At 46.5% G+C, this 27,832-nt stretch overlaps 1 protein-coding gene across 3 annotated transcripts in view; it reads left to right on the top strand.

Annotated features, from left to right (window-relative positions):
* Positions 1-23,743: 23,743 nt before the first annotated feature.
* POC1B (POC1 centriolar protein B) overlaps positions 23,744-27,832 on the top strand; it is a 148,450-nt gene continuing 144,361 nt past the window's right edge. Inside the window, exons 1-2 of one of the 3 annotated variants that reach the window (XR_015871982.1) lie at positions 23,744-23,894; positions 27,469-27,553. Coding sequence is in view for 1 of the 3 variants with exons in the window: in XM_088454400.1 (XP_088310526.1) it covers positions 23,880-23,894; positions 27,469-27,553 (100 nt within the window). In the remaining 2 variants the exon portion in view is untranslated. The remainder of the gene's footprint in view (positions 23,895-27,468; positions 27,554-27,832) is intronic. The other 2 variants (XR_015871981.1, XM_088454400.1) reach the window with 2 other exon arrangements.

The raw sequence follows: 27,832 nt of genomic DNA, 5'->3' as shown, positions 1-27,832 counted from the left end.
TAATTATTTAAATAATATACTCCTATACTTAACACTCACACCACCAGTGTCTCCAGATTCGATAGTTAATGTTATCAGAGTAAAGGTATAGAAACTCTATCACACATAGAGGTCCTCATACATGGTTCTCCTAGTTATACATTTTCACAATAACATCTGCACTGTTCAGTTCAGATCTTGTAAAGTTGTATTCATATTTAGTGATTTATTAAGGTAAATTCACTAACCGTTCTTTATGTATTTAATTTAGTTATAAATAGTCCACATTTAGCAGCATAATCTGCAGATTGATATGGACAATTTAAATCTTAGTTGAAAGATGCACCAAGTTTGTGGTACCATGCACGTATTTACAAAGAATTGTTCTCACCAGTTGTCACCAAATAAAGTGTTTAAAACGAGAGAAGCAGTACAAATGTACACTCTCCCAGAGGTGATTGGATGATCACCGTCATTACAGGGAACCAAGAGGACAGTACGCCGTGCTTCCTGGTTCAGGACAATACTTACATTTGATTGGCCAGGTGGTCCACATGACTCCGGAGCAGTGTTCTGATTGGCTCCCTGTTATCTATAAAGCTGCTCAGGACTGTGCAATCAGGTTGCCTTGAAAAAGCATTTTTGTCAGTGAAACGTACATCGGCTGTGGCAGATAGCTTGCCTCCTTTATAAATGTTTTGTGAATATAAGGAATAGTGCATATCTCTGTTTAATCATAGCGGAAAGGGGATTGAATATGTATCGCAGTGACGTGTGAATAGAATACCATTGCAATGTTGGAGCTAAGATTATTAAAGCTGTATAAAAAAAATGCCAGTGAATACTCTAACCACTAAATATTAATACTATTTATAGAGGAGCACAAATCTGCTTGGCAAGTATCTGGATTGGCCCAGATGGGCTAGCCTTCAATTATCATGCGCAACAATGGGCCGGTTCACTGGTTGTCCTTCCTTGGACCACTTTTGGTAGGTACGATCCACGGCATACCGGTAACACTCCACAAGACATTCCATTTTGGAGTTGCTCTGAGCCAGTCATCTAGCCATCACAATTTGGCCCCTCCAATCCTTATGCTTGCCCATTTTTCCTGCTTCCAACATATCGACTTCAACAACGAACTGTTCACTTGCTACCTAATATATCCAACTCCTTGACATGTGCCATTGTATTTTAGGAGAAGGGGGCCTGGACTGCACACCGTAGCTCTTTCTAATGGGATGTGCTACCTAGCTGAGACTTAATACTACAACATAGAGAAAAGAGACCAGATGCACTATACAACCATTATTAATTATACATCCTATACAAGTTTTTTGGCATAAATTTGTCCAACGTTATGAGTTTACCCACCAACGTCAAGGTAACCTCATCTGGTAATTCCCTAACACTGAGGGTTCATGTCTGGGGCATGGGTTGCCCCCAAATCACCCCAGGGCATAACACAAATTTCTACTTCAGGGTCCATAGGGTATCCACAGGATACCTTGGGGTATAGGCGATGGTGGCAGACATCCAGGCACCACAGAGTTAAATTTTCAGCCTCCCAGGATGCACTGGGGTCCCTCTCCTATACCCCGCCCCCGAGCCTCAGGCCACTCAGTTTTCGTAGGTGCCTGGTCGGACCAGTCGCACCGTACAGAGGGGGGTCTTTTTAAGGCCCCTGAATATAGAGTGCTCCAGCATAGGACAGTCAGTATTGACGTCCATGCTGTCACTCCTACACCCCGCCGGTACCAGAACGCCGGTACCGATCCGGGGATGCTGGTAGGTAGCTGGGGTCACAGCTAGAGGTGATCCCCGGCTACCTGGACTGTGGCCGGATGCACGGGGAACAAGGTAAGCGGTGGGGTCCCGCGGTGGGCACCCGCCGGTAACACAGTCCTGTTTGGTCCCCAGGCAGGGGGGCGCCCTGGGGACCGGCTGCGCGTGGGGCCAGGTACTGATGCTGCGCCTTCCACTAGACCACCAGGGACAGCGGGCCGCAGCATGTGCCGGTACAGCACGGCGTCCCAGGGGTTAATAGCACGCCAGGGGAGAACGCCTTCCCTGTCTCACAGCCGGCGTCTCCCCCGCTGCACAGTGCCATTCCACAGCGGTCTGAGCGGGCTGTGTCAGCGCTCCTCCCCCGGGCCCTGCCTTCTCTCTGCTCCTCGGTGGCCATTTTCTCACTACATGTGCTGGGGATGGCAAACGCTGCTGGAAGCTGATACAGATGCCGTTGCGGTCCGGGTCCCCCGCATACCTCTCCTTCAATTAAGGTCAGTGTATGCAGCACTGTTTCCTACCAGGCTCTGGTCTGTAGTTGATCGCAGTGCTTGTAATGCAGGATGTTATCTGTGCATTGTATGTGACTTAAATGCTAGTGCTGTTTGCCTGTACTTTCATTTCTGACTGTCAGCCTTTTCCTATCCCTGTTCTTCTGCTACAGCCCTTGCGGTGCGGTGTCGCAGGGTATTTATTACCTCACAGTAAACGTGGTTTTTCTGTGTGGGAGGTCACATACGCTCCGTTCACACTCATGTCGGAAAGTGAACAAGGATATCCTCTTCCAGCTATAATGTACTGATATCATATGCAGTTAGTGGAGGGATATGTAGACGCTGAGGGTTTATGGAGGGCATGTTGTATTATATATCACGCCCCATTTCTGTCACTGTGCCTGCACAAAAAAGGGGACCGCCCTCGGCTGGCTAAGATGCTTACAGCCTTTGTGGGCAACGCCCCCTGCGTTTCCCCATAGGGGTTATCGCAGCCTGTGGTGGTCTCATCACATGCAGGGGTCCCTGGACAGTTGATGGTACCCCAGTGTATCCTGTTTTTCACCCCGCCAGGTCTTGCAGGAGCCTGTGTGGGTGAATTTATTGTCCAAATGGTATAGCACCTGATGGACGTTTTACAGGGGGAGTCACCATTTCGGCTGACGTCTGATGACGGTGACATTATTGACTTTTTCAGACACAAGCCCCTTAGTGCAAAGGAGACGTAGTCTGGGTCTAAAGTCTATATACCTGGCCTTCTACGGGCAGTCCGTGCGGCTTTGGTTATTACATATCCCCCGTGGCTAGATCCAAATATGCCTTCTTTAAGGATAAGGGTGTTGCCACTGTAATTCCTCTATCTGGTCAGGTGGATCATTTAGAGGTGGCGTGGAAAATCCGGGTAAGCGGATAATTACATTTCCGAATGGGAGTTACCTTTATGGGTAGATTCTCATGTTACACGCCTAGTGAGGAGTGCTACGTTGCCCATGCCCTCCAGGTCCTCTTTGAAGGAGGTTCCAGATTGCAAGGTGCAAATATATCTAAAATCCAATATTCCCTTGCTGGAGGGGCTTCCAGGCTGGCTATGGCCGTGTGCTGGGGGGCCAGAGCCATGGAACACTGAGTAGGTAACTGGATCTCTGCACACTGACTCTCCAGCAGAGCAGGTGGATAGTGGCAAATTCTTAGAGACTTTGCCACGTTCATAATGAGACGGTCTTACATATAGCCTACTCCTTTCCAGAATCTCCTCGGCAGCAGTAGCGGCTTGCCGCTCCCTGTGGTTGCGCTCTTGGAAAGCGGACGCAGATTCCATTTGGAATGCTTTGCCTTTTACGGGACAAGTCCTGTTTGGCCCTCGTCTGGACGCAATTGTGGCCCTGCAGGCAGCAGCTACGTCTGCGTGTCTGCCATCGGCTACAGTCCCATCAGGGTCTGGGGCTTTGTCTTTTCGGCCCTGTGAGGCCAGGGTAAGTCTAAAATACAGCTTTCCAAGACAGTCAGTAGCCAGGAAATCTGCTCAGCCATAAGAACAGGCTTGGAGTACAAGACGTCCTACTCCCAAGTTGGACTATAAGCCTTCAGCCTCACGGTACGGGCCTCCTCTCGGGAGCCCCCAGAGTTGGAGGCCGGCTTCTCCAGTTCGCCCAGTGCTGGTGTCTGACCACCACGGACACTGGGGTAAGAGAAGTATTTTCTTGAAGGCATGTCCTCTCCTCCCGGTAAAAGCCTCCCAGACGGTTTTTCGTTACAGGTCTTCTGTCAATTCAGGACAAGGCCCTGTAATTTTTGAGGGTGTTACACTCTATGCTCCAGGCAGGAGTTATAGTACCTATTCCGTTGCCCCAAAGGGGAACGAGGTATTACTCCATCCTCTTTCTGGTACAGACACCCAATGGGTCTTACCAGGACATTCTCAACCTCGAATCCTTCAACAAATTCTTAAGGGTTCCTCTGTTCGGGAGGGGGACCCTGCATTCCATCATTCAATGGAGCCTGGGGATTTTGTGGTGTCGTTGGATATATTCAGGGTGACTACCTGAATATCCCTCTTTTCTTAGCACACCAGTGTTTTCCTCAGGTTTGCAGTGGTCGATAAGCATTTCCAGTTTCTGGCATTGCCCCTTGGTCTGGCCTCCGCGCCTCACGGTTTACCAGGGTCATGGTAGTTATGGCAGCCCACCTGTGGATGCAGGGGGTCCGCTTGTTACCCTATCCGAGTGACCTCCTGTTGTTACCACGGTCTCCAGAGATACTTCAGTGCCATATGCAACGGACAATATCTGTGTTGCTACGTTAGGGCTGACTGATAAACTGGAAATGGTCCTCTCTGATTCTTCACAGAGGATGCTCCATATCCCAACATCTGAGGATCTTTGTGATTGAGGAAAAGATCTCTGCATTACAGGCAAAGGTACACAGTTGCCTGCAGAGTCGCCGAGTGTCTATTCACTTGGCAATGTGGTTCCTGGGTTCCAGGATGTCGCTGTTCGACATGGTGGAGTACCCAGCCTCACTCTAAAGAACTTGATCCTCTCCGGATGGGATGGGTTGCCCCATAGAATAAAGTCAATAGGCTTTCCCCGGAGGTTTGTGTCTCTCTGGCCTGGTGGCTGCAGAAAGCTCACCTAAACAAGGGGCACTCCCTTTGGGATTGCGGACAGGGTCCTTCTGATGACGGACGCCAGTATCCGTGGCTGGGAAGCAGTGACGGGTCCACACTTGTTCCAGGGCAGGTGGACACCAGTAGTTTTTGCGCTTCCCATAAACATCTGAGAACTCTGAGCAGTATTCAAGGTTCTCCAGCATGCAGGACAGGTCCTCCACGGAAATACCGTGCAGGTACAGTCTGACAACGCCATCATGATGGCTTATGTAAACCACCTAGGAGGTTCCCGAAGTCAGGCGACACTAACAGTGGTGTCCCGAATTCTGGCTTGGGTGGAAGGCTATATCCCTGCCGTCATCGGCAGTGTTCATTCAGGAATCCTCAGATGGAAAGCAGGCTTTCTCAGCCATCAAGACGTGCATTCAGGGAAATGTCCTCTTTATCAGGAGGTGTTCAATCTTCTGGTGAACAAGTGGAGCCTTTCAGAGATGAGACTCTTCTGATAGACGTAGGTAGGTCCAGTGGACCTTCCAAGTTGTGTACCTCGTCCCTGCGTTATCCCTTCTTCCTCCAGTAATAGCAAGAAGGAGGCACGCTCCTGCTGATAGCTCCAGCGTAGGCCAGATGGCACTATTACTCAGATCTTCGGAGCCTCTCAGTTAACACTCCGAAGCTGTTGCCTCTACGCCCGGACCTGTTGTCTCAGGATCCTGGCTGATACCAAGACCTGGGTTGTCTGTCCTTGACGGTGTGGCGGTGGAGACTGCCCTCTTAAGGTCTAGGACTTTTTCCAGCTCTATAGTTAACAGGGGCTCTGTCCATGCTAAGAGCTCGGAAGTTTTTATCTGCAAGAATTTACCATTAGGTATGGTATACTTTCTTTCAGGTGTCGCCCTAGAGGCTAGGCTCCTCGGGTATTCCGGATATCCAGAGGTTGGCTTTCCTACAGGTGGGCTTAGATAACGGTCTTCGCCTTGCTTACCTGAAGGTGCAGGTTTCTGTCCTGTTAGTATGGTTTCAGTGTAGGATTGCTACTCTTCCTGATGTCCGCACCTTTGTGCAGGGTGTACGTTATATTCAGCATCCCTTTGTTCCACCTGTGGCTCCTTGGGATTTAGCTGTGGTCCTTAGGGCTCTCTGAGGACCGCCATTTGATCCACTGGGCTCAGTGGATTTCAAATGGCTTACGGCTAAGACTGTATTCCTTCTGGCTCTTAATATGGCCAGTAGGATCTCAGAATGGGAGGCTCTGTCATGTAGACCTCCCTTTTTCTCATCTTTCCTAGGAACAGGGCAGTGCTTGCCTTTACTTCCCCAGTCCTGTCTGCTGGTGAGGCCTATTTGGCTGTGGTACGGGCGCTAAGAATTTAAGTTGACCGTACCAGTCCATTTAGGAAATCAGACTCTCGGTTTTGTCCTTTCTGGTTTCCATAAAAAGGGTTGGCCTGCCACTACGCTAACTTTGGCAGGATGGATTCACAGGTCTTCCTGTTCCATCCTCTATTAAAGCTCTTCCACTAGGTCTGTGGGTCCTTCGTGGGCAGCTCGACGTGGCGCCTCAGCGGTGATTGGCAGCCACGTGGTCATCTGTCCATATTTTTGTAAGGTATTATGCTTTTGATACCTTCGCCTCTCAGGATGCTTCCTTTCGGCGGTGGATTCTCCTTACAGCACAGGAGCGTCCCCACCCTTAAAGGATACTGCTTTGGGACATCCCCAAGGTATCCTGTGGATACCCTATGGACCCTGAAGTAGAAAATATGAGATATGGTAAGAACTTACCCTTGTTATCTCTATTTCTACGAAGTCCATAGGGTTCCACAGGACTCCCGCCCTGTCGCACCTGTACTGCAGATGGGCTTTGATCTGGTCACCGGTTTCTCCGTCTCCTTCTGGTGAGAATGTGATTCTTGTGTGTTCCAGACTGTCTTCTCTCTCTTTTTTGCTCCTGCTCCGGCCTATGGCTTGTTACGAAACTGAGTGGCCTGAGGCTCGGGGGCGGGGTATAGGAGAGGGACCCCAGTGCATCCTGAGAGGCTGAAAATTTAACTCTGTGGTGCCTGGATGTCTGCCGCCATCGCCTATACCCCAAGGTATCCTGTGGAACCCTATGGACTTCGTAGAAATAGAGATAACAAGGGTAAGTTCTTACCATATCTCATATTTTTGGGGTGTGGGGCCCCTTGAACTGCTCTGACTGGACGACTTCTTTGGGTCATCACTTATTTCTTCTTCAGGGTCCACAGGGATACCATGGGGATAATGTGGTTGGTATGATCCAGGCACCAAACAGTTAAGCTTTCAGCTCCCAGGATGCCTCCGGTCCTCCTCCATATATACCCCACCCCTGGCCACAGGCATTCAGTTCTTAGTTTGGTGCGGCAGGAACAAGACGCACCTTTGTAACTGGACTGCTCAGGCAGTCCCAAGCTTTTATTTTATGTTTTATTTTCTATGTTTTTGAGTTAACAGTTCTGAGCGTCTGTATTAACACGCATGCACTGCGACTCAGTCTACCTCCACCGGGCCGCAACACCAGTAACATCTCTGGGGATTTCGGCGGGTCACAGAAGAGCATGCTAGCAGCGATGCTGGGGCCCGGACTGCAACCGGAGGCATGAAGATGTCAGGTAAGACGAGCGGCAGTCCTTGTTTCCAGCACTGTAGACGCACCAGAAGCCACTGCAGTGAGGGCCCGGTATGTCTGCTCCCTCACCAGACTACCTGGGCCTTATCGTCTGACGGTGGGGATCGGCAGCAGAAGCCTCTGCTGCCATGAGGCCAGCGTACCCGGTCGGTTGTTGCAGCTTAGGGGAGGTAGGCTTTCCCCTGGCAGCTCCTCCCCAGACACAGACCCATAAAAGTTTTTGTGCATCTGGGTCGCTCCTCCTACCCTCCTCGTGTAAATAAGACACTCTCAGTCCACTATCTGTGCCCTGCTGAAGCGATTTGGTCTGAGGAGGTTTTAGGTCCGTCTCCTTGTTTCCCTCTCCCTCGGGTCAGGTATATGGTGCTCTATATCCTACCAAGCCTTGTGTTTGAGTAGTTGATTAAGAGTCTATTGCAACTAAATTACATATGCATTCTATGTGACTGATTGCTAGCTGCTGTGTTGATACTGCCTTTTATTTCTGGCTGTCAGTTATAACTATTACTGTATCTGGTACAGATGGGGGGTGGTTCTGTGTACTTCATATTTACTAGTATTTGTGAAGGCTGCCGCATTACCTTTTATTATGGAATATGCAAAAGGGAAACAGGAGGTTGAGGCCTCTGTGCTGGTTTCAGTTAAATCCTATTTGGCAGGATTGTCCCCTCAGGACTTTATACAGGATGATTGGTGTGCTGTCTGTTATAAAGAACCACATCACCAGTCCATACTACCAGCCCCGGTACAGGAGCCTTCTTTGGTGCCTCCTTGTCCCAGGTGATGATGCAGCTAGTGGATCATTTGGCTACTCCTACACTGCCTCCTTTATTGGGATACTCACAGCATACTATGTTTGTCCCTCCTATACATCCTTCATGGTTGGATGTTTATATCCACTCAGGCCAGAGTATGGTGGTTGTTATGAACAGACTGGTAGGCGCTTAATCGGACGTTAGGTTTTTTTATGTCCGCTCAGCATGTAGATTCAGATGCATCATCTGAGGAATCAGATGATGCGCCGGGTTCTTCTCCAGAGTTTAGCTCGGGAGAGGAGGACCATCCTTCTACAGCGGATGTCTTTTCTTTGGTGAGGGCGATCAAATCAATCCTAAGTATACAGGATGATGTGCCGGCTCCTAGAATGAAGGCTCCTACATTTAAACACCAAAAGATGGTAAAACCTGAGTTTCCTAAATCTGAGGGGGGGCAGTCAGCTCACTGAACCAACGGAAAGATTAGCATCTTTGTATTTTTTCCCAGCTACTGAATGTACTAAGTGGGAAGTTCCTCCTACCATGGATTCTTAGGTGACATATGTAATCAGGAACGCTAAATTGCTTATTGCGTCTGCATCGCCTCTTAAAGATTCTACAGATTAGGAAAATTTTAATCTGTCTTAAAGCAGTATTTTCATCATATAGAGCTGTTACTCGACCAGATATGGCTGGGGCTTGGGTGTCCAAGGCTATTGAAGTATGGATGGGAGCATTGGAGGATACTCTACCAAATGCTACCAGAGAACAGCTGACATATCTCCCACATACGGGAATCGGACCCTATTTGGGGGAAGCTGAAATAGATGCTGGGCTCCTAAAGCATAGCCTGCCTCGGTTGTGGTTCGTAGAGCCTTTTTGGTTAAGGTCCTGGAAAGCAGATACCGGGTCAAAGAAGGCTCTGGAATCCTTACTTTGGAAATATACTTTTTGTAGTACTGGCTACTCTGGCAGCTTCAAATTCTGCAGGTCTGCCATCAACGGCTACATTTAAGTCTAGGAAGTTGTTGCAGAACCACCAAGCAAGCTAAGAGGTCTGGTCGGCCATCTTTTAAGCCGGACGATAAACCCTCTGCCTGATGGGGAGGGCCTCCTCTTGGGGGATCCCAGGATGGGAGGCAGACTTCTTCAATTTGCAGACTACTGGCATCAAATAACAGATGCCTGGATCCGAGAAGTGTTTTTCAGGGGTTTGCTCTCACTTTTCTCCTCCATCAGTCTATCAGGAACTTGGCCCTACAGGAGGCTGTTTAGTCCCTGCTGTAGGCAGGGGTGATAATCCCAGTTCCTGTGGTTCAACAGGGAAAGGATTATTATTCCAATTTATTTTTGGTTCAGAAAAAGAATGGGTCTCATCGCCCTGTTCTAAATCTGAAAACCCTCAACAGGGTAATCCGTGTACCCAAGTTCCATATGGAATCTCTACGATCAATTTTTTGGGGGTTTCTCGACATTCAGGGTGCGTACTTCCATGTGCTGATTAAGCCATCTCGACAACAATTTCTACGGGTTGCTGTACTGAAACAACATTACCAATTTTAGGCACTGCACTTTGGGCTTTCGACAGACCCGTGGGTCTTCACCAAAATAATGGCAGTGATGACTGCCTATTTCAGGCTTCAGGGAATCAGAATACGGCCATACCTGGGCAGGTCTTCTGATAATGACATAGTCTCCAGCGATTCTACAACACATCTCCAACTGACATGGCCTGCCTACAGAAGCACGGCTGGATAATCGATTGGAAGAAATCTTCTCTGTCTCCAATACAGCAGATGGTACATGCTTCTGGATTCTCGGGAATAAAGGTCATTTCTGCCAGAGGACAAGATAGTAGCTCTGTCATTGCGAGTACGCAAATTGCTCCGCAATCAAAGGGTATCCATTCTATCAGCGATGCAGGTTTTGGGGTAGATGGTATACACCTTCGATGTGGTGGAATATGCTCAGTTCCACTCCAGGCCTTTGCAGTAATTTATATTGTCTTTTCCATCTGGAGAGAATAACCTAAAAGGGTACCAGAGGATCCTTCTCACTCCGGAGATTCATCTCTCTCTCTCAAGGTGGCTACATAAGGATCATGTGGATAAAGGTTATCCATTCAGGATCCAAGATGGGGTGCTTTTCACCACCGATGCCAGTCTTCGTGGATGGGGAGAGGTGACATGTCATCACACCTTTCAGGAAAAATGGACAAATCAGGAAAGTCATCTGCCCATAAAAATTCTGGAGCTTCAAGCAGTATACAAAGCACTCATCATGGCACAGGACCTGCTCCAGGGCAAGCCAGTCCAGATACAGTCTGACAACATGACCACAGTAGCCTATCCCAAACTTCAGGGAGGCACATAAGGTCACACTTCCATGAAGGAAGTGACAAACATTCTGGTTTGGACAGAATGTCATCTTCTGGCTATCTCTGAATATTCATCCAGGGAGTCCTCAATTGGGAAGAGGACTTTCTAAGTCCTCAGGACATATACACCGGAGAGTGGGTTCTCTTCTTGGGGGTTTTTCAACTCCTAGTGGACAAATGGGACCTACCAGACATAGACCTCATGGAGTCACATCACGTCACAACCACAAGGTCTCCAGGTATGGGTCCAGGACCAAAGACTCCTCAGCCGTCTTCAGGGATGCACTGGCAATAAGATGGGACTTCAAGCTGGTGTATCTTTTTCCTCCAATTTTCCTCCTCCCAAGGATCCTCAGGAAATTCAAGCAGGAAGGCGGAACAGTAATACTAGTGTCTCCTGCTTGGTCAAGATCTCATTGGTTCACCGACATACGGAATCTATCCATAGGTAGTCCGTTTGTTTTCTCCTATGGCTGGATCTGTTAGTGCAAGGTCCCTGCCTGCATCCGGACTTACGTAGTCTGTCCTTGATGGGGTGACTCTTAAGGCTTCCATCTTAAGAGCCAAAGGTTTCTCCCGCTCTGTGATTTAAACAATGCTTAGGGTACGAAAGCCTTCCTCTACTGCACCTGTTACAGAGTTTGGCATTCTGTTGGGTGTTCTCACAAGAAAGTATGACCCTAAGGTTTTGGGTTTTCCCAGGTACTTATTTTTTCTAGGCTGGGTTAGACTTTGGTCTCTGCCTAGCCACCCTGTGAGTGCAGGTTGCTTCTTTGCCAGATGTTAGAATTCTTTTTTCAGGGGGTTCTCAGAGTTCAGCCACCTTTTGTACCACCGTGGGATTTGTCTCTGGTTCTCAAGGGGCTACAAGCCCATTGGATTCTCTGGATTCTGTAGATTGGAAGAGGTTGACAGCGAAGACTTTTTTTTGTCCTCTGTATCTCCTCTGCATGCAGAGTCTCTGATTTGACAGCACTTTGTTACTCCCCATATTTTTTTTTCACCAGGTTAGAGCTGTCCTCTGTACAGGGGATGGTTACCTTTCTAAGGTAGTTTTCCGTCTTCATGTGAATGAAAAAGCTAGAACCACTATTTCTTCAGTCTTCAGACCTTTCTGTAGGTGAAGCCTCTCTAGAAGTAGTTTGTGCTCTCCTTATCGATGTGGAGCGTACAAACTGTTAGAAAATCAGACGCTCTTTTTGTGTTTATATGGTGTTCTCAAACAAGGTTGGCCAGCCAACAAACTCTGGCTCGATGGTTACGTATGACTTTCTCTCAGGGTTACACTAAGGCTGATCTACCTGTTCCAAAAACGACAGCATATTCTACTTGGTCTGTGGAACCATCGTGGGCGTTTCATAGTGGTGCCAATGTTAAATATTTGTACATGGCAACCACGTAGTCTTATGTCCACACTTTTCTTAGGTTCTACACCTTTGATATTTTTTCCTCTCAGGATTGCTTCCTTTTGGGCGATGAGTTTTCCTTTCTGCCCAGGAGCATCCCCCACCCTTAGGGGAACTGCTTTAGGACATCCCCATGGTATCCCTGTGGACCCTGAAGAAGAAAATAATAGTTATGGTAGACTTACCATTGATAACTCAAAGTCCACAGGGCACCCACCCTGATGCACTTCGCTTCATTGGGTAATTTTTCTTTTGGACACAGTTTCCCTCATTTTCTGAGAGACTTTCTGGTGTACAATTATTCTTCCTTCTCTTTCCTTCTCCTGCATTGGGTTTGTTCACAGAACTGAATGCCTGTGTATATATGGAGGAGGCATCCTGGGAGCTGAAAGCTTAACTGTTTGGTGCCTGGATCAGTCCAACCACATTATCCCCATGGTATTACTGTATACCCTATGGACTTTGAAGAAAAAGTTATCAATGGTAAGTCTACCATAACGCTTATTTTTTTAACACTTTATAGCACTGGGGGGTTTTTTTGTTACATTTTCACATTTATTTTTAATTTTTCTAACACTTAGGTAAGTGAAAGTGGCTGCTTTAGTGTTGTGTTAGAAAAATTAAAAATAAATGTGAAAATGTATCATTAATAAAAAACAAACCTAAAGTGTTAAAAATAAGTGGTGATGCCCCAAAGAAGTCCAGCCAGAGCAGTTCAAGGGGCCCCATGCCATAAAATCTGTGTGGTGCCTTGGGATGGTTTGGGGGTACCCCAGATATGGACCCTCGTAGTGTTAGGTACTTACCTGATGAGGTTACCTTGATGTTGGTGGGAAAGCTCATAACTTTGGCCAAATTTATGCCATAAACCTCTTATATGATGTATATTTATTAATGGTTGTATGGTGCATCTGGTCTTTCTTTTTTCCATGTGCCATTGTAACAAGATAATCAATGTTATTCACGTCGCTTGTCAGTGGTTTTAATGTTATGTCTGATCAGTGTGTATTTTATAGGCAAAGTGGGAAATCAGGCACTATGCCGGAAATGTTGTTCATTAACTACTTTGCCTAGGAATTGTTAACAATGCTTCATGTATGTTAAGCAATGTGGGAAATGATGCCGCTCAAGCCTCCCTTGTTGTAACAAGTTATGTCACAGCTGACTGGTTTATATATCTAGGTCTGTGGATGGCACTAGAACCCAAAAAAGTAATCCTAAGAAATACTTAATTACACAGTATATCAGTAGGAAAAATTGTTTGGCTAAATCAGAGGTTTCCAAACGCCGCCATTACAGTCCACGTTTTAAGGATATGGATGCTTGGTGCCTAAACCTCCAAGGGGGGTGCCTAACGCCAACTCCCCCTTCCCCTAGCCAAACCGTCCCGGGGGGTGCCTAACCCTAAGTCCCCCCGGGAGTCCCTAAACCTCCCCCTGCCACTAAAAGCTCCCGATACCTGGCTTACCTACGTTTGGTGTGTTGGGATTTCGGCCTGGGACTAATGATGGGCTTTCACTGTCAGGAAGCTGGCAGTAAGCATTTCGACCGCCGGCTTCCTGACTACATTCCCCTACAAGACATAGTACATCTTCAGCACTAACACTTGAGAAGGAGTTTGCAATCCCTGGGCATATCAGGATGGAGACTGGGAGGTCAGCTAAAGTGATATCAAAAAGGGCAGTGTTATGGGAGTATCCCGGGCATGTGTGGGCATGCTGCTGCGTTCCTAATCACAAATAACATTTTTCAGAGAACATGTTTGGTTGGTTTTGAGGATAGTAGATAGAATAGATCCTAGGCTACCGCAAATGTCGATGGTGGGACAGGTGTTGTATCGATGTTATTGTGTTTCCAATCTCCATTGCAAATGCACAGACCACACAGCATGAAAGTGGGTATCGCTATGCTCCTATACTCTATTGCACTGTGGAGCACAATGGGAAGGCTGAGGTATGCATTTGCATATTCCTGAAACCGTTAATGTGAGAGCAGCTATGAACATTGCTACATTACCAACTATCTCTGAATAAAGCCCATAGTTAAGCAGCGACACTCCAAAAGCGAAGGCTCTAGGCCTGATTCAGAGATTTACGCTAACCCGATGGCTAGTGCACATTTCCAATGGTTTGGGGTCTACACATGCGGTTCAGCGCAAACGGGTCCTGTGATCTCACTTGCTGATTGACATGCTGCAGCGTGGCTGGCCACCATTCCTGGAAACTGGAGCATGTCGTCCTGTTTTCTAGGAGGGACCAGGCCTGTGTTGGTGGATGTAGATTTCCTGGCCTCGCAAGTGACCAGGACTCGGCCAGGCTGCGGTAAGCTTCAGTTTCTGCAGCCTGGCCAAAGGAGCAACCATGGTCGTGATGGTGATCCCAGGCTGCGACCTTGGTCGCAGCAAGAAGGTGTTGGTTTCCTACGGATACATCCTGCTGCATTAGCTTTTTTGATGGATGGAGTTGCTCAGCCGCTTGTGTGTGGCTCTGCATTTCTGTCCATCTTTGAATCAGGCCCTTTATTCTCTACACTAGAAGATCACAAAACTTCAAGTTTAAATAGGGGAAGCAAGTGAATCTGCTTATTTTATGATGTTAATAATATACACAGTATATGTCTATATAAACTATTCTCCTACCAGTACAGAGTCCCTGGAAATTCATAAACTGTAACTATGAAAATACTCATGAGAACATTATACTGCTTTAAACAGTTTGCAAAGTAAGAGGTATTCCCCATAAGAATGTCATACAGTTGGAAACCTTTTGTAGCACGAAATACTAATGAATTAAATATATTTGTATTGCGACAGTGACACACAGAGGCCCAACTCGGTACTACAATACTATTAGTTTTACTTTTTTTTTTTTTTCTCTAAGGCCAGCTAATTTATATTACTATTGTTCAAATGTAACAAATCTTTTAGTGTATTAAAATATGGAAAGAAAACACAAAAGCATTCCACTGAAGAATGTGGGTAATGTCTAACATGTACAATGTGCTTTTATAAATTGTCACCATGTTTGTGTAAATGAAGATGGAAAGAGAACACATTCTGTATTGAGCAATCAGCCTGGGACTGGCTGTAGGGTTTCAGGATTATTCCCCAATGCAGTACAACTGTAAGAATGTGAGAGTGAGGACAGGGCTGCATGTAACAAGGGAGTGTCATGTTATGAGGTAAAAAAACAAAAGCAATCAAGAAGAAAGACCTCAAAAGTGCAAAATATGTGAGGCACTTGATGCAGGAAGATTGTGGTGTTAAAAGAACCTCTATATGAAGAAATCCATTTTGTTCTAGGCAATGTGTATGCCCTAGTTCAGCAGTGCACAAGAGGTGTCACACGGGTTGCATACAGCCTTTGGGTGGACGATGGGTAGCAGGTTATATCACAGAATGGTGTGTTCAATACCAAGGAATGTCTGTTTTGGTGGACTCATGTACATGTCTCTCCAGCACCAGCCCTGTGTCTCTCTCCAGTGCTATCTCCTCTGTGCCCACCCTCAAGCTCAAAATTCCTGCACCAGGGCCTCTACTCATCTCCCACTTTAGATACTCAGTAACCTTGTAACCCTCTCAGCTCATATACATGTGTAGTGGTAACAGCCCAGAGGCTGCAGCTGGACTAAATGTTCAGCATAAACCTCCCCCCCTTCCCTGATATCCCAGGATCCCGCATGCTTTCTCTCTCTGGTTCTCATCAGCAGCTGAGACCTAACAAATGGTAGAAGGGAGGGGGTGCACAGCAGATGGATAGGGGTGACAGTGGAGGGAGCTGCACTAATGAGGGGGGTGTTAAATGGTGGCTATATTGTTCCCAGTTAGGGATGCAGTCACGTGGGAGAATGGACACTGGGCTGAATGAGGGGGAAAGCTGGGGGGGATGCTATATGAGTGGGACACTGGGCTCGATGGGGAAGAGTGCAATGGGGGCACTGGGCTGGATGTGAAGGGAGTCAGCGAGATGGGGTTGGGACGGGGGACACTAGGCTGGAGAAGAGAGGACCCTGAGCTGAATGTGGGGGGGGTGTGGCACTGTCTGGGGGGGGTTCTAGATGGCAGGGCAGTGGGCTAGTTAGGGAGGGAGACACTGAACTGGAGTATTTCACCCAGCCAGCTGGTATGGGGGGGGGGGGGGGGGGGCACTGACCTGGCATTACCATATCTGCAAGGATCACAATTGCAAAACTGCCTCAGGCCCCGTGAGCCAAATTGCTAAAATGGACAAGGCAGACTGTTTACTTATAATAAAACGTAGAAGCAAACTGGAAAAACAATCTCACGCATTACAAATCCACAAATCAACGCCATTAAATCTAGAATTGCCCCACTCCAAATATTAAAGCTGGAATCCACAAAAAAAGGGATTATTTGCATTAATCTCCCAAAATTCAACCCCAAGCTTGTCTGCTCCCTAACTTCTAAACATTGGTGGAATTACTGCCCCTAAACGTACTGTGAGTTCAACTTCATGTCTCCCTGCGGAAGCTCTCTCCCCATTTTATTATTAACACTGACTTTAATGTTGCAGGTTTAGATACCAGGCCATCCTCTTGTCCCTGATTAATTTGGGTCAGTTTGGGCATGTCCCTTGCGACCATTCTGCAGGGAACACTACAACCATGACTTGATCCATTATGTCCATAAAAGTGAGGAACAATCTTTCTTCCTATGCTTAGAAAACATTTAACTGCAATTGTTTGCCTTCTTGATGAGAGCACTTGCCAATTACTATACATCTTCAGAGGCAAGGTATATTGGCACTGTGCTGCAACCCTTCTGCAACTGTCCAAGTGAATGGGGGTATCTTGTCCTCTCACCATGAAAAACAGCAATACAAGGGGTTGTATGTGGATATGTTATCAATTAAAAATCTTTGTTCTCTGTCCAACTTGAAAAATCAACATACATTTATTTTTTAACCTGCACATGCTAAAAATTGCTAGAACTTCTTTTAACTTTTAAATGATAGTCCAACAAAATTAAATACCTAGGCCTAGACTTAACTAAGATGGTGGACTGTCTATATCAGGTGAACTATCAAATTGAATATAAATATTAATTTCACAAAGTATTTTCTCTATTAAAATGAATACACTGCACAGGTTAATATAGCTCTTTGATAGGCTCCACACCAGATTCACCACCTCAGTCCTTGTTGTCCTTCAGAGGTCAATGATGCAGTTTGTCAGGGAGAAGATATTCCATACAAGGTCCTATCCCAGTGTTGGCTAACCTTGACACTCCAGCTGTTATGGAACTACATAACCCAACATGCACTGCTACAATTTTGCTATTAAGGCATGCTAAAACTGTGGCAGGGCATGCTGGGATATATAGTTCCACAACAGCTGGAGTGTCAAGGTTAGCCAACACTGTCCTATTCTACTCTATGCCGACAACCCTGGGGCATGTCTAGCAGGATCCCCACTTATGATCATGATCCCTCACAAAGCTAGACCTCCCCACATGACGCTTAAATGCATGTTTAACGCCTCTATGATCCTAAATGTAGTATGACTTGTCTGTGCACAAAATCCATAGTAAACCCAGAAGTAATTGCATTAACGATCACTTTACTTTTTTTTTTAAATCATGAATTTTTGAAATTTTCAAACAGCAAAACATACAAAAATACAATAAACAATATATCGCAGTTCCTGACGTAGAAGAGAAAGTCAGCAGACAGTGCCACCCCCCAACCAACGATCCCATGACTTTTTAACATTGCGAGGATGGGCTCATATCGGAACCACTGTACCTTGATGTGAATAATACATGCCGGCGATACTCTATATCTTATTGCCGTGAGCAAATTTCTATTGGTATTTGCTCCCATACATTACTAGATTTTCCTTCCCACCAGACAGATTGGACAGATATATCTGTCAGTGTATACCCAGCTTAAGGAAATTGTAGTTATCTGGACCAAGTCTCGTTAATTGATAAATATGCCCCATTCAATTAAAAAGCCAGTGTAAAAATGTGGCGACAGGTTCACTTTAACTATATATGATCAGTGTCTGGGTGGTGCCTTCCCTGTCCTGGTTAGGGTCCTGGTGGTGGGTTTCCACATAGTCTGGAGGAATCTGTATGATTTACCGGCAGTCAGAAGACCAACAAAAGCATCCCGATGTTGAAGATCCGACAGGGGCCGTTAAGCAGCCTTAACCCCCCCCCCCTCTCCCGCACCCTAACCTTCCCCCGATGGTTGCCTAACACCCTCTCCCTGAAGCCTAACCCTAACCAACAACGGCAGGTCCTTAAATCTAACCTCCCCATCCCCGACCCGCATACTTACCTTCGGGATGCCGGCAGTCGGGATGCAGACGTCGGAATCTTGATCCCGTCTGGATTCTGGTGTCTGCATTCTGATGGGCGTTGGTATACAGACGTCCGGCATCCTGACTGGATACTAGTCCGGGATGCCGTTGTTCTATTATATTGTGAGGCGGCATGAAGGTGGTATCTGGCTCCCCACTATTTCTGGCTTATGGCAGGTGGGGAAGAAGTGCACACAGCCACACCCTACCGGCTGCAACCGGCAAAGCCAGTACTTATCAGCAGGAGTGGGTTCTGTCTGACCCGCTCAATTTGCAAAATGGATTCCCTTGTTGCCTATAGTATGTAAAATCCGCAATATAGTGAGTGATGGAATATGTATCAAGGCTTGGAGAGAGATCATGTGGAGAAGTTGTCCAAAACAACAAATCTGTTTTCGAATGCTAGGTACACAGTTCCTGATGGGTGCCACCAATATGGTAACGCTCTGATCTGGTGTAGTGAATATCGGAACAGTGCGCACAGTACACACTACGCAATTTCTTGCTTTCTGTGTCCTTTGCATTCATCTCTTAAATGGGATTGGGACACGAGCAGCACACGCTGTTTCATTCCCCTGTTCTGTGCATTGCAGGAGCATCTGAAGCCTTTTATCAGCTTCAAACACTCCAATGCTCCTACATACACACTATCCAATTATCTGCACAATAGTAAGATAGTGTGTACCTAGCTTAATTGACATTTTATAGTTTGTGCTAGATAAAAGATAAATCACAGCTAGAAGCGGATTGGTTGCACCGTCTCCACTTTAACTATGACAGGCAGAGGCATTTGGGGGGCAGTGCACGGTTGGCCAGCTTTCCCGTAAAAACATGGCCGTTTTCCAGGAGTGGCCAGCCCAGGGACGTACATCTCCTCCTAATACCCCTTTCAGACCTAGGGGGGAGATGTACTAAGCCTCGGAGAGAAAGAAAGTAGCAACCAATCAGCTCCTATCAGTTTACAGGCTGTTTTTGAAAAATGACCGGAGGTGATTGGTGCTTTATCTATCTCCAAAGCTTAGTGCATCTCCACCATAGACTTTTGACCTGGGGTTTGCGGCTTGACCCAGTGTCTCGGCTATATGTGAACAGACCTAAACTGGGTCAGATATCCTGGTTACGCGACCTTGCTTGGTACCAGGGTTATTACCAATATAGGTCGACTGTATTGTGAATAGTGCGACCCAGGTTGTGCTGAACATACACTTCATTGGCTATTTGGGGTGCTTGCAGATTATTGCGAGCCAAAAAAAGCATCCCCTTTCAATGAAACACTGAATGCCAGGGCAGACGCAGGTTCAGTGTGAACAGGTCAGCCCAGGAATTTCCCAGGTCCAAGGTGTAGTGTGAAAGGGGGTCCCTAGCTCAGACACAGGTTTAAGTCGTGTTCAAAAACCCGGGTTGAAGCCTCGGCTCATGTCTGAAAGGGGTATAAGCGAGATCTCTGTGCCCAATCTCCTTCTCCCCTTGTAGAAAGCACGTACTGGGCCTGATTCAGAGGTGGACACAATAGAAATATTTGTGCAATTGAGTGATTTTTTGCAACTGTGCATAAAATACAGAAACCACAATGGTGCATGCGTTCCACTTAGTATACTCTATCAGGTATGGCTAGGCAAAACTATGTGCGCACCTCGGTGGTGACTAGGAAGTGGCCTGAAGTGAATGTAAAAAAAGAAAAAGCTGTCTCAGGGGCACATTATGGGAGTAAGTTAATGAAAGTGGCTGCGTTCTCAGACGCAGAGGCCATGTCCATATGAATATCAGGAGAAGCTGCACCAGCCATAGGCTAATAGCCGTTGCATCAAAACCATTCAATGAAATAACCATCAATGGTTATAATGTACTCATGCGCAGTCAACGCTTTGCACATACGCACACCACTTCCAGGTGTCTGCAGCTGGAAAAAAAAAAAAAAATCAGCCATTGGAAAGCTGCATCCGATGGCTGGTTGCAACCAATGGCTTCTGATGTCCATCACTAGCTGTAATTGGCTTCACAAAGTGGTATAGGGTATACTCAGGGCCTAATTCAGCAGTGCACGTAAGTGGACTGCTGAACGCAGATTCCAGATTATTGTGAATCTGCACGACCCATTCTGCGTGTGTGAAGAATGGGTCCTGCTAAGACACACGCAAGCCCTTGAATGCCTCTGCCTGATTGACAGGCAGAGGCATTTAAGGGGCGGTGCGGGGGTCGGCCAGCGTTCCCGTAAGCGGGGCGTACACTCCCGTTCTCCGGTAATGGCCAGCGCAGGGACGTACGGAGTGTGCTGGGCTCGCAAGCCAGCGCCGTCCACCATAGCGACCATCGACGGTGACCCCAGCCTGCGACCTCCATCACAGTGCTGGGATCGCAAATGCAAAAGGGGGTGTCATACACCTCCTGTTGCATTTGCATAATTGCAAGGATTGCAGTTGCAAAGCTGCCTGCAGCTTTGCAATTGCAATCCTTGTTGAATCAGGCCCTCAGCCTGTACTGAAATATGAGCCTGATTCAGAGTTAAACACTATATCAATGTTTTCACAATGGCGCAATAATCAGCAATCTGCGCATGCGTCCAAGTCACGCTGCACATGCATCAAGGACCATTACCGTAGCCGCTCGCAGCAACTATTTGCAGTGTGATTGACAGTCAGGGAGTGTTTGGGGGAGGAAAAGGCAGTGGCAGCAAAGATCCCAGACGTGTCACATCCTGCGACGGCGATCCTGTATGCATGAAATATGGCTCCTGCATCTCAGTTCCCACGCCCATTCTGCAGGACCATAGACTCACTCAGGATTGCAACAATCACATGATCTGTGACTGTTGCTGCACCTTTGTATGCAAATGCTGCAACATTTTACACAGATGCTTGGATTTGTAAAGCTGCAGGTGGACGTCTCAATATATCTCCCGGCAGTTGCAACGTTTGCATATTATCACATAGCAGCTACATACACATTTGCTGCAGCAGCGGTGTAGGCATTAGTGTACAACTGTTATTCAGACCTCATGTTGGCAGCAGTTCAGTATAAAGAACTTAGAAAATAATTACTATTCAGTTCTAAAGGTGCCTACACACTAGACCAAAGGTGGGGAACCTTATATATATATATTATTTGCGGGCCTGATGCAGGCTATGCCAACTCTGTGTGATATCACACAGGGACCGGGCCACAATTGCCAGTGATTACAGCAGGGAGCTATAAGGGCAGCAGTGTGACCATCTGAAGAGTCCTAAGGGCGCTCCAGGCAGCACTGCTGCATAAATTCTGGCTGCAGTGTGCCATTCTAGGCACCCTGCTAGCCAGATGAGTCTAGCAGAAAAAAGCTCCAAGGGCCAGATCAAATGATTCTGTTGGCCTTATACGGCCCACGGGCCTGAGGTTCCCCATCCCTGCACTAGACAATGCGCTCACGATGAGATATTGTGAACGATTTCCCTTGAACTCTCCCTCGCACTCCAGGACACGATATGGGGCTAAAAAGTGTCCTATCTGACCAACAATCTATCGTGCGTCCTTAACGATTTCCAGTGCGTCGTGTACGGGATTGGCAGATCTTGCCTGCTGTAAGCAAGATCTGAAGATATGACGTGCGATCCGCGGGTACACACATCAGCATCGGGAGTGGACACATCACGATTTGTCTTTCCAATTCGTTGAAATCGGGCAAAATATTGTCTATTGTGTACGCACCTTAAGACCAGATACCCAATGGATTACTTTCATTTTCAGCTCAATGTAGGTTTCTCCAAAGCATTTAAAAATGCGTATGGAAACAGCAACATGGAAATCTAGGAAAAACACAACTGGGTATGGTGACATTTTGTCACTGTAACATGCAGGAAAATAATACCAGTTGGTACCTATGACATTTTATCGTGTTATAATTGGAGGTTGCATTGTGAAGGACTCTGGTGCAGTTTATTAATGCAGGTATCCACTTGCCGATTAAAATGAGCGATTGAGCGAGAATGTTCAATCACTGATTAATTGTGCACATATCAGGCATGAAAATGTCGGAAATGACCAGCGATTCGCGCTCCCGCTTGTCGTTTCCGACATCAATCATCGCCTGACGGTCAATCTGCCAATAACGACAGATTGGCCGTGTTCAGGGATGAGGGAGGGTGCCTACACTGAGCGACATATCGTTCAGTGTAGGCGATCCAATGTTGTAATCATACAGTCATTCCACTATCTGCTCGTGGATACGCACCTTTAGCCCCAACCACTAGAGCAGGCCTGGCGGTATGCAGTCGGGAAGCCGGCGGACGTAGTCCCGACAGCCGGCTTTCCGACTGTCATATCCCGGCGAGGGTTAAATGACCAGGGTCTAAATATAGACGCCTGTCATTTTACCGACGCCGGGAGACCGGCATCCAGATCGAAGGGATGCCAGGCGCCGCTGCGGACAGCCGCGCGCTTGGGGGGCTCTTGGTTAGGTTTAGGGCTCCTGGGGAAGACTTAAGGAAGGCACTCCCCTTGGATAGGGTTAGGCTAGGGAGAAGGAGGGTTAGGCACCCCACCGGGGGACTTAAGTTTAGGCGGCGGGAAAGGGGGGGGGATTAGGGTTAGGCACTGGAGGCAAAACTTATGCACACTAAAGGAGGGTTAGAATTAGGTTAGTATATACTTACCTTCAACGATCGGCATTTCCTCCTCTGCCAGCCTCCTACTGTTGGGATTCCAAACACTGGTGGTAATTCATACAGATTCCGGCCTGGCCAACCTGTGGCTCTCCAGCTGTTGTGAAACTACAACTCCCAGCATGCCTTGCCACAGTTTTGCTATTAGGGAATGCTAAAACTCTGGCAAGGTATGCTGGGACTTATAGTTTCACAACAGCTGGAGAACCACAGGTTGGCTGGGCCTGCACTAGAGACTCTGCAGACTTTCCTTTAAAGCAGTGGTTCTCAAACTCTGTCCTCAGGACCCCACACAGGTCACATTTTGCAGGTCACCTAGCAGGTGCACAGGTGTATTCATTACTCACTGACATTTTAAAAGATCCACAGGTGGTGCTAATTATTTCACTTGTGATTATGTGAGACCTGGAAAACATGCACCGTTTGAGGTCCTGAGGACAGAGTTTAAGAACCTGTGCTTTAAAGGATCAGACGGTATTAGATTTCCATAGCTGCAGTCAGGTCCCAGCACCAGGACCCCGTGTGGACAAGCATCATACAAAGCTCATGTGCTCGGCAGTACAGCACACACCCTGACGGAAGAACCTCCACACAATCTCCCCGCCGCCTTGCTGTATCACCTTCCCAATCCCAGCAGCAGCTCTAGCCTCCGGTTAGGCAAAATTAGAAGACCGGCCGCTACTCCTCCGGATGTGAGCATTCATATAGTAGTAACTGTAATTCCGAATTTACGCCCCCCACCCACAGCCAACCCACAATGCAATCACGTGGCCCGATGACGTCTCCTTGCGGCTGGTCACATGACAGAGGTGTAGCCAATGTTGTAGTGAGATTTTGAATATATGCCGTTGTGCGGAGGTTGCGATGGCGTCTGCTATGGTGAGAGAGCGACTGACAGCAGAGGGTAATGTGTGGCCAGGCTCTGAGGTGCTGCCACGTCTGTGTGCTACGCTCACTCACACATGGGCTAATGTGGGGGCTTCCTGCCGGTGTCCTACTGCTACTACAGTGGCAACATTTGCTCTGCTTAGACGTAAACGTGTATGTGTGTATATATATATTGTACACACACTACACCTCTCAAAAACTACCTTGTTCTCGTGTTACACGGTGAAGAGCTGAATACCAGAGATATAATAGTGCCTCTATTTTTACATTTTGGAAGTAGTGGTGTTTCTGTCCTACAAAGAGCACTGTATGCAGCTTCTTTATAAAGTTGGCAACGTTTTAAAACAAGTTCCAGGGACTACTTTCTGCTGGGCAGTTGTGAGTCTGGGTTTCTCTGCTCCTTCCTTTTAAGCTGGGTACACACTAGGACAATGGACCGGTCCTCAGAACAGTGGAACGGCCAATCTGAAGATTGGTAAGTGCATACACGCTTACCAATTGTTGGCCCGATCTCCCATGCCTGACGTCACAACTGGGTGGGCTTTTACATGTGCCCGTCCAGTTGTGATGCTAGTCACTGGCGGCCTCGGTAGATATATCATCCATCGGCTGTGCTGCACATTACAACGTCGTTCACAGACATATCGCTGGTGCACGCCTATCGACGCGCCCACAATATATCGGTCAGTGTGTTCCCAGCATTACACACCCACACACAGCCGGTCACTAATCATGGACCAGTGATTGTCTTATCTGCTCCAACAGATGGAAATCATTTAAATATAATCTGCTGAGGTTACTTGAGAGCAAGTTGATCTAATCAATTCTTGGGGCTATTTATCATTGGTGGCTGTGGGGGAATCGGTATGATTCACCTGCGGCCGGCGGTCCAAATCCCGTCAGCGGCAGCCTGACTGAGAAGGAAATCCCGATCGCCCCCAGGTAAGTATAAACTAACCTAATTTTACCCCCTAACCCTCCTTTAGGGTGCCTAACCCTAACCTTCCCCCCTCTAAGTGCCTAAACCTAACCCTATCCTGGGGGAGTGCCTACCTTAAGTCCCCCCCCAGGAGCCCTAAACCTAACCACCCCCCCCCCCTTTGATTGGGGTGCCGGTATCCTGGCATCGGTAAAATGACAGGCGTCTAGATTTAGACGCCTGTCATTTTAACCTCGGTGGGATTAAGTAGTCTGGAAGCCCGCGTTCGGCATTCCGTCCGCCGGCTTGAAAAACGTATACCGCCGCCGGACATCTAAAACTATCATCTGTATGTATGTGAAATCGAGGCCTGATAAAATATTACTAGGGAATTCCTGCGATATCCACCTTAGTTATGGAGAATGTTATGGATATAAATTATTGAAGCTATTCTGGAGATAATGAGTCTGTAATTAGAGGGTTTTTTTCATAAAGAGTTCTGCTACCAAGAAGTGTAGGTTCACACATTCCATGTCCATATGCCCCACAGAGTAGTATTGTGGCAAATATGTCATGTCCAATGCAAGTGGTGTATCAGTTGATCCTGTTATATGTTGGGTGTGATGATAATATTCTTGACTCGTAAGATTTTTGAACTGTGCGCTTTGGGTGACCTGTAAGGGCTCCACCACATTGACGTGCCGGCCTCTAGGCATATTTGGTGTGAGCAATGCATGGAGAAGTGAATAACGAAATAACCCAGCAGTCGGCAACTGAGGTCCCCACAAAACGCACTTATATACAGTATGTGGCTGCAAATAACTGCTACAGTTTCCAGACCACCCAGTAGGTCACATGCTCCAGGTCTCCAGCAGGTGCACAGGGAGAGTTCACCAACTGTCACATTTTTCAGAGCACAATGGTGATGCAGTGTAAATGGCGGACGGGTGTTCTGCTACATAACTCCGAAACAAAGCAACCAATTACGCCAAATCTACAGTCCAAGACCTTTAATTTGGTATATGATGTGCCCTGCTCAGACAATGGCATCATAGAAATATGTCACTCATAAAAGTTGCCCTTCTGCTATTAATATATAGATGTCACGTTGGAATGGAATGACAGTTGGTCTGACCTCTGACCCCTCCCAGCAGGGTCAGAGATGTACAGGACATGGGGGGGAGTGGAAAGAAGGTGTTGTAGTAGGGAAGAGACGAAAGGGTGGGAGGGGGCTAGAGAGGGGAGGATTCGAATGAGAGAAAGATTGGGTGTGGAGACAGAAAGGAAAAAAATAAGTAAAAACCCAACAACGCCGGCCATTACCATTAGTTTAATATAGTAGTGATAAGAGATAATATAAAATTCTCATTAATCGAAATCCTCTTGCCTAGACAGTGGCTCCAAATAGAGTCTGTCCCGGTGAAATGTAAAAAGTAAAGTGATAGTTTGTGCTATCACTTCACTGCCAGGCTTGGACCTGGCTTACCTACTACATACATGCACTGCTCTAAATACCTTTTTGCCTTTCCAATAACACATTCCTTTCAATGCGGTTGAGCTCTGCATGTAGACACAATATTGAGATGAATGAACAATTGACATAAATAGAGGTCCACAGCATTGTGTTTTTTGTTTCCTCTCTACGTCATTAGAGACTTAATAAGTCTGTACTCTTTCACTGACAAGCCACCATGGTGGAAAAACTGTGTTTGAAGTGTCTGCTAATGGCACTCATCATTGTTGTATTCTTAAGGGAGAGACGCTGCATAGTTTTTGAAATGCCTTATTCATTTATGGGGTTTCTATATGTAGCGTACAGTTTGGATACACCATTGACATAAATTGAAAAAGCTTTATACTACTCGTTTCATCAATGAAAAACTATGAAAATCTATCAAGCCCATATGAAATACTTATTTGAGATGCGTAAATGCATAGTGTTTATATGCTGTTAGCACTTGCAATTTCTTTTTTTTGTTTTTGTAAACACAAACCCAATGCCAATTAAGGCCTTATGGTGTTAGTCTGATTTTCCTATTTGTGTACTGACAGCTGGATAAATGACTGACCATTGTGCACATAACATTTTATCACAAAACTAAGCAGTTACTTAACTTTAATTTTTTTAATACTTAATTCTCCTACTGAACTAATGTCTTTAAATCACTATAAAAAGTGGATGAATAGTTTCTTGTGCACTTCCCACTATTGCATTCTAAACAATAGTGTATTTAATATTTTATGATCCAACACAACTTATTTGTCATGCGTTAAAGTGCACTGCCAGTACAATAGATTGTAAAAGTGCAGTCATGTAAAGCAAATGGAAATGTATTCAAAATGCTTCACTAGAATGTATTGGTTTTCTGCATTTTGCCAATTTTCTGAGTGCATTGGTGTGAATGAGCCCTGTGCTCTATAATTCACAGCAATGGGATCACAGCAGATGGGAAAGCTAGAGGAGGGGTGTGACATTTTGTGACAAAAGAGAACATGATTGGACTCTAAACTAACCATGGCCACCTCACCCATATAACGCCACACTTTAATAACAAAAAAAAAAAAAATCTCTTTTGGGGTCAAATCTGAATTTAGGCTGGAAGAATTGCACTGTTACCAATTTTTATATATTTTTCTTTTCAACAGGAAGATCCAGCTCTTCAGCGTAACTTCAAAGGACACAAAGATGCTGTCACATGCATTGACTTTAGTCCAGACAACAAACAGCTTGGTATATATTATTTATGGAATATATAACATATATAATATTTAGAATCCTAAACAATCGCGCTCACAGTGCACTGCTGTTGGGGAGCCGGCCCAGTTGGTCAGATATTAGAGCAGAGTGTATTAACTAAATCTAAATCTGTATGAATACAGTACATTTTACTGTAGGTTTAGAAGAAATGTAATCACCAAGCTGTTTCCTTTTCATTTATATATGTTTTTAAATATCTGAAAATAAATGATCAATGTTAAGCAAAAAACTGCTTAAGGACCAACATCTCTC

This window comes from Taudactylus pleione, unplaced genomic scaffold (assembly GCF_031769625.1).
Source record: "Taudactylus pleione unplaced genomic scaffold, aTauple2 ptg000040l, whole genome shotgun sequence".
Taxonomy (NCBI): Eukaryota; Metazoa; Chordata; class Amphibia; order Anura; family Myobatrachidae; genus Taudactylus; species Taudactylus pleione.
This window is presented reverse-complemented; position numbering and strand designations above follow the sequence as displayed.